At 51.2% G+C, this 6139-nt stretch overlaps 1 protein-coding gene across 8 annotated transcripts in view; it reads right to left on the bottom strand.

The window, feature by feature from the left end:
* Positions 1-1367: 1367 nt before the first annotated feature.
* syne2b (spectrin repeat containing, nuclear envelope 2b) overlaps positions 1368-6139 on the bottom strand; it is a 51084-nt gene continuing 46312 nt past the window's right edge. For 4 of the 8 annotated variants that reach the window (XM_077565660.1, XM_077565696.1, XM_077565676.1 and 1 more), the window contains 11 exons: positions 5979-6119; positions 5726-5902; positions 5490-5627; positions 5191-5376; positions 5004-5117; positions 4785-4937; positions 4579-4698; positions 4434-4514; positions 3968-4087; positions 3202-3255; positions 1368-2851 (listed from right to left, as the gene is read on the bottom strand). In XM_077565660.1, the coding sequence (XP_077421786.1) occupies positions 2702-2851; positions 3202-3255; positions 3968-4087; positions 4434-4514; positions 4579-4698; positions 4785-4937; positions 5004-5117; positions 5191-5376; positions 5490-5627; positions 5726-5902; positions 5979-6119 (1434 nt within the window). In that variant the 3' untranslated portion in view covers positions 1368-2701. The remainder of the gene's footprint in view (positions 2852-3201; positions 3256-3967; positions 4088-4433; positions 4515-4578; positions 4699-4784; positions 4938-5003; positions 5118-5190; positions 5377-5489; positions 5628-5725; positions 5903-5978; positions 6120-6139) is intronic. The other 4 variants (XM_077565668.1, XM_077565686.1, XM_077565704.1 and 1 more) reach the window with 4 other exon arrangements.

Below are 6139 nucleotides of genomic sequence, written 5' to 3'. Positions count from 1 at the left end.
GTGGCAGGAATTTTACTTTCTGGACCTGGATTGAAGCGCACCTCTGTCTGAACCAAGTATTCCTCACAAGGGTCGCGGGCATGCTGGAGCTTATCCCAGCTGTCTTCGGGCAGTGGGCGGGGCACACCCTAAACCTGTTGCCAGTCAATTGCAGGGCACACATCAAATAAGGTAAAAAAAAAAAAAAGGCACCAAAACAAGTGGGCGGTGCCACCAGAAGGAATGAAAAGAAGCAAAGCTGCATGTTGCTTTTGCACATAACTGCAGCTGGGAGCGGGAACAAGCAGCTCCTAGCCCACCTTTGTGTCCTGCTTGCGCCGGTAGATGGGCGCCTTGTACCTCGACGCGGCGTCCAGCGTGTTGCCATGACGATTGCGCCTGTACCTGATGAGGTGAGCAGCATGCAAGACGGCTTTCTCTTCCCTTGCTGAAGCAGTGTGCAATGTCTCCCTCTTGTGGGGATGACAGGCCTCACTCACCTTTTGCTTCACCCCGGCAAGCTGCCATGTATTGGGTTTGGGTATTTTGGGGTTAAAAAAAAAGATTTAATTAATTAATCCTATAATATAAAGGGTTAGGGTTCCACTGTATGTGCAAGTGAGGTGATGATTGGGGCCATTATTGGAGCATGTACATAAATGTGTAATTAGATCCACAAAACAATTTGTATTCACAAGTCCAGGTCCAGAAAGTAAATATCCTGCCACAGTTTGGCTTTAGCCTCAGGTGCTAGTTAGCTAGCTCCCACGGTGCTCGTCTACCTGTAGGGCGCTAGCTAGGTTCTCGTTTACCTGATGGGAGCGAGCTCGCTAACACAAATGGTGCTTTGTTTACCTGCTAGGGATCGAGCTAGCTAAATAGCTAGCACCCATGGTGTTCGTTTACCTGCTAGGGCGCTAGCTGCCTAGCTAGCTAGCAACCATGGTGCTTGTTTACCTGCTGGGGAGCTAGCTAGCACTAGGGGCTGAAGCCAAACTTTGCCAGGGTTTTCACTTTCTGGACCTGCCACCTGTTAAACCAGTACACCTGGTCGAATGTGTGCACGCGCGACTTTCAAATGTGTGGCTCCATAGAAACGCATTTAGACCACCAGGGGACGCTATTCTACAAATGCGTAGGAAAGGTGCCTGGAAGCCACCTTTAGCAATGGCTGCTTCTAGAATACTAGCGTCCCCTGGTGGTCTTAACTGTAGCATTCTACCACTTTAGGCTTACAAGTGGCAGCTAATTGGAACCGAACGCATAGCAGGTGTCCAAACGTGATCACTTGATAGGTTGTCAATATGGTGAAAAGTGCAAAAGCAAACCTGTGAGTGTTATTTATTGGTTATTGGTCCCGTGGTGAGTAAAGACACAAAGACATCAAGTGATTTGACGAATGTTTTATTGATACTTGCAAGACAGGAAGGAGAGCGAGGGGAGGACACATCATCCATGCAAACTGTGTTAAGACTTCATGCTGACCGCCGGTGATAATCCAACGCTCGGACTGGCCACGCGTCGCCTACTTTCATTCATCATTAACATATTAGCAAACAGGACGTCGATTAGTGAGCGTTTGCAAGAAAACATCAAGGTCCATGCGGGACGCCGGCTCAACGCCAAACACAAGCAAATAAAGCGCACCGGGAGCCAACGGATGGATCGTCATCAAGACTCGGCTCGATGGAGCCACGCGCCGCTCAACGCTCATTTGCAGATTTAGTGGCACGGGACCATCTCGGCCATTTTGGAGCGGTTGCCGTCGCCGTTGTCACGTGCGGCTCTCCCACGCGACGGGACGCTCTTCTCCTCGTTCACTGATTCTTAATCCCGGTCCTGGAGTACCTTTATCTAGCCTGTTGTCCATGTCTCCCATAGCCAGACACAGCTGAGGATTGTTATCTTCTGATTTGCTGATCGTTTGAAGACACCTGTGTTGGCGGTTGGAGACATGGAAAACAGGCTGGATAGGGGTACTCGAGGAGCAATGCTTGGCAGGTGAATAGAATCCAAAACATTGCGACTTGCGTTCTAATTGAGTGCACATGAATTAGTTTTTGGTCCATGTAGGACCTTGTGAATAGAAACCAAGCTATTGCAACAAGTCAAGCTGCAAAGTGCACCATCCAAATGACGGCAGATGCAATGGCGGACTTCCGCTCAAACACGGCCGAGATGGTTAGGTCAGGATTTCCAATCGGATGCCGCGGACGTTGACACAACAGCGCCTTGCATGGGTCTCCAAGCTAGGTCCTGGAGGGCCGGTGTCCCGCAGGTTTTGGATGTTTCCCTGCTCCAACGCACCTGTTCAAATCAACAGGATCGTTACAAGGCTTATGCAGAGCTTGATGATGAGCTTCAGCTGTGTTGGAGAAGAGAAACATCCAAAACCTGCAGGACTACCGACCCTCCAGGACCCACTTTGGGCACCACTGTCCTACTGGAATGTAGGCCAACCGACGTCGAGTGGCGTCTTTCAGGACTGCTGAGGTGGTTTCAATGTAAAACAGTCCAGTGTGAGCTTTGCTTTTCTCCAATCAATTCCAAGCGGTCTTGGGTCTAGAAAGCCTTAATGATGCCGCATCTGGCTTGGGCTCAGAGCTCAGCCGCTAACTTTGGTCTACGGGACGTTATAGAAGGACGGGGAAAGGATGTGATCCTATGGTGGCTTCTAAAGGTAGCTGGCGTAGCGCCGACAAGACTTGAAGGCTTCCCACATCTAGCAGAGCAAACATCTCTGCTGGGAACCGGCCGCAGGTTTGGAGACGGTGGAGGTGTTTACCATGCGACCGGGGACGTTCGGACGTCCGACAGGCTCCGGGCCGGATGGAAAATCCTCAAAGGAAGTCGGATCGGTGCCACCGGAACCCTAAAGCAAACAAACAAGCAAGCAGCCAGGTGAGCGGACGCAAAAGTAGCTTGAATTAGGAGCGTGGTCCAACAAAGGTTCGAAAGCCCTGCTTCAGGCCTGCTACACGCACAAAAGCATATGCGCGCCCATGTTACCCCAAATGCTTCCCCGAGACCACCCGAGGTGGAAAAGGCCAAGTTGTTGAAATCAAAACTCTTCAAAGCTGGAGTTTTGAAATCTGGCGTGCTGATTTTGCCATATTCTTTCGGATTTGCATTTTTATTTCATCTTATTATGTTGTACTGTGCGATGTCTTGACAGGTGCCTATAAATAAAATGTATTATGATCATGATTTATTTGGCGTTACCTGTTCTTGGCCCCGTGAAGCTTGGTGGCCTTCTGGCTCGCTGACTTCCGGACTCTGACAACAACATCAAGACAAAAGCAATCAATTGAAGGACAGCAGAATAGCCAAGGGGATATCCATCCATCCACGACGCTGAAAGCTTCCAAATAATTCATCATGAAAAAGTCTCACAAATTGGAATTTGCTTTTGTTCCATTTTTCTGTCATTTTTGCTGCCCGGCAGAGGTGGCAAATGTAGGTCCAGAAAGTAAAAACCTTGCCACAGTTTGTCTTTAGCCTCTGGTGCTAGCTAGCTAGCTCCCATGCTACTTGCTTACCTTTTAGGGAGCAAGCTAACTAGCATCAGAGGCTTAAGCCAAACTGTGGCAAGGTTTTTACTTTCTCGGCCTACATTTGCCACCGCTGATCACCTGCTCATTTGACAAAAGTCAAAAGTCTTTCTTTCATTTATTGTGTATCCATCATTGACATTTCTTTAATTTCATTGTTTTGAATGTCATGATGGGTCGTTGTATTGGGAAAAAACGGCAAAAAAGTCATCAGTATGAAAGTTGGAGCAGACGAGAAGTTGCTTTTCATCTCTTGAACGGAGGTTCATCAATAATAAAAAATAAAACACTTGACATTCAACAAGCTGATAAGCATAGCAAGAAATGAAACAACCCAAAAAGATGTTTGGCGAGGGACCATTCACGAATACACGCGTGGGAAAAAGCCGAGGAGGAGAGGAGAAGCAGGTGCGGTTATTTGCAGCTTGTTTGGTTACCTCTGAAGGAGCCCCCATCAAAGTACCCCAGAGCCACCACAAAGCACTTCCTGCACCTGCCTTCAGTCCCTGCAGCAGCCCTCCCCTTTTGCGGCCGGCCACCGCCTTGTCACACTCGCGCTGCGGAAACAAGACGCACGCACATTGCATCATTCGCACCCGCGGCACCTCCATTCAAACGCAAACAAGCTCGGCCGAGTCGCTTTTCTTGTGCAGGAAGAATTTGCCAAGTCCGGCTACTCTCACGCAAACAAATCACAAATCATTGACACGATTGGCAAAATGGCACAAATATGCGCCACAGGCACATGCAAGTCCAGATTCTTTTCTTGTACAGCCGCGGAACCCCTGCCCGATTCTTTCTTTAGGCCGTTGAAGGCTTCAAAGCAAACAAATTTGTTTCAATTGATGTTTTTGATTGCGTTCATGAAAAGCTGCGACAAGGACGGCCGCCGACTTCTCTCACCGGCATGCTGTCGGCCATCCCGGAGCCTTCCTCCTCGTCCGGGGCAATCCTGAAGTGGACCGGCTCGTCGTTGTCATCCTCCTAATGGGCGACAAGGCCGCTTGGGTTGGGAGCCGCAACAAGAACGACGACGCCGCCGACTCACCTCTGAGCTGGACAGCTCAAGTTCTGCTCGGAATGTCCCCTGCGGGCGACTGCCTCGAGCCACTTGAGCCCACTGTGCCCGCTGGGGCGGCAGCTGCTGGATGAACAGAGCTGGAACCTTCTACGACCACAGCAAGACAAAGGGGACACGTTTGTGGCGGGTCAGCGAGCCACCCCGCCAGCCGTCGGCCCAATCGACGGACTAACCTTCTCCAAGTCCAGCAGCACGACTTGGAGCTGATTGATGGCCTTGAAGACGGTCAAGGTCTCATCTGCATTCTTCGGAAGACGAAGGTCCAGTTTGGCTTTCTGCATGTCGGCAACGCTGCTGCTCATGGACTGGATCTTCTCCTCGGCCATCTGCGTGCGGTCCAAGAGCTTTGAGCACATGTTTTGGTTTGACCGCGGACAAAAGCCACACATCACCTTCAGATATTTCTCCTTGGGGCTGGGCAAGGTCTCCAGAGAACAGAAGATGCTCTTGATCTCGGCAACGCTCTGCTCCATCTTCTTGACTTGCGCCTCCATCGAGCTCACCTCCTAGGGAGCCGGCCGAGCGGACATCAGCGAGGCGCAGACACCGAGCGACGTGTCGGATAAATGCAAGACTCACGACAGAGGCGTGCTCCAGGTCAACCAAAGGGGTGGCAAAGCTCTCCTGAACGCTCGCCAGTTGTTGGTCGGCTTCCGCCAGCTGATCCCTGAGAATGGAGACTTCCACCACTTGAGACATTTGCTCCACGACCGTAATGAAAGCCTCCATGGTGCTTCGGATCCGCACAGAGTCGTTCAATACCGCCTGTGACGTCCCAAGGTCAAACAAATGAGAGAGTGTCATTGGCCAGGATGTGGATTTCATCATCATCCTCCTCCTCCAACCGTAAACCAAGATTTGGGGCGGCCGCTGCTGACCTGCAGAGCTTGGGCCTGCTCACGCAAACATTTGGATGAGATGTACTTGCGGGGAGTGATCATCCACAATTTCGACTCCGACATCCAAGTCCTGGAGCTGTAGATCATTTCCCGATGCTCCTTCAGCCAAATTTGGGTCTGCGCACAAGCGCAAGGCCACACTTAGCATCCGACAGCCGGAAGCAGCTCGGGAGTTGGATCACAGCAAATATCGAAAGACAAAAGCGTTTGACCACCTTGCTAATGAGGGTGGTCCTCTGCTCGGCCCGCTCGGCCAATTCCGCATGAAGCTGCTGCACCTCGGCCAATCTCTCCGTGAGGGACAGCGCCTCCTTTGGACTCTCCAAGCCCTGCACGTCAGCTTGCAGCGCCGCAGCACGCGAGTGCCACTTCTGCAGCTCGTCCCACACCAGCTGCTTACCCAAGTTCAAACCGTCTTTACATTTGGAGCAGAACGTGTGCCGCGAGTTCCGTGTGCGCCCCACTCACCTCCTGAGACAGTTTTGCGTCCGCTATGTTAGGACTTGTGTCTTCCAGCATCTCCTGCACGAACACTAGGCCAGCTTGCGTCTCCAGCAGCTTGGCTCCGATTCTCTGCACGGGTTTGCTTTTCTCCAACGCCTCTTCAACCTGAAAGGACAAATCCAATT

This window comes from Vanacampus margaritifer, chromosome 1 (assembly GCF_051991255.1).
Source record: "Vanacampus margaritifer isolate UIUO_Vmar chromosome 1, RoL_Vmar_1.0, whole genome shotgun sequence".
NCBI classification, from domain to species: Eukaryota; Metazoa; Chordata; class Actinopteri; order Syngnathiformes; family Syngnathidae; genus Vanacampus; species Vanacampus margaritifer.
The sequence above is the reverse complement of the archived record's forward strand: the minus strand, read 5'-3'. Positions and strand labels throughout refer to the sequence as shown.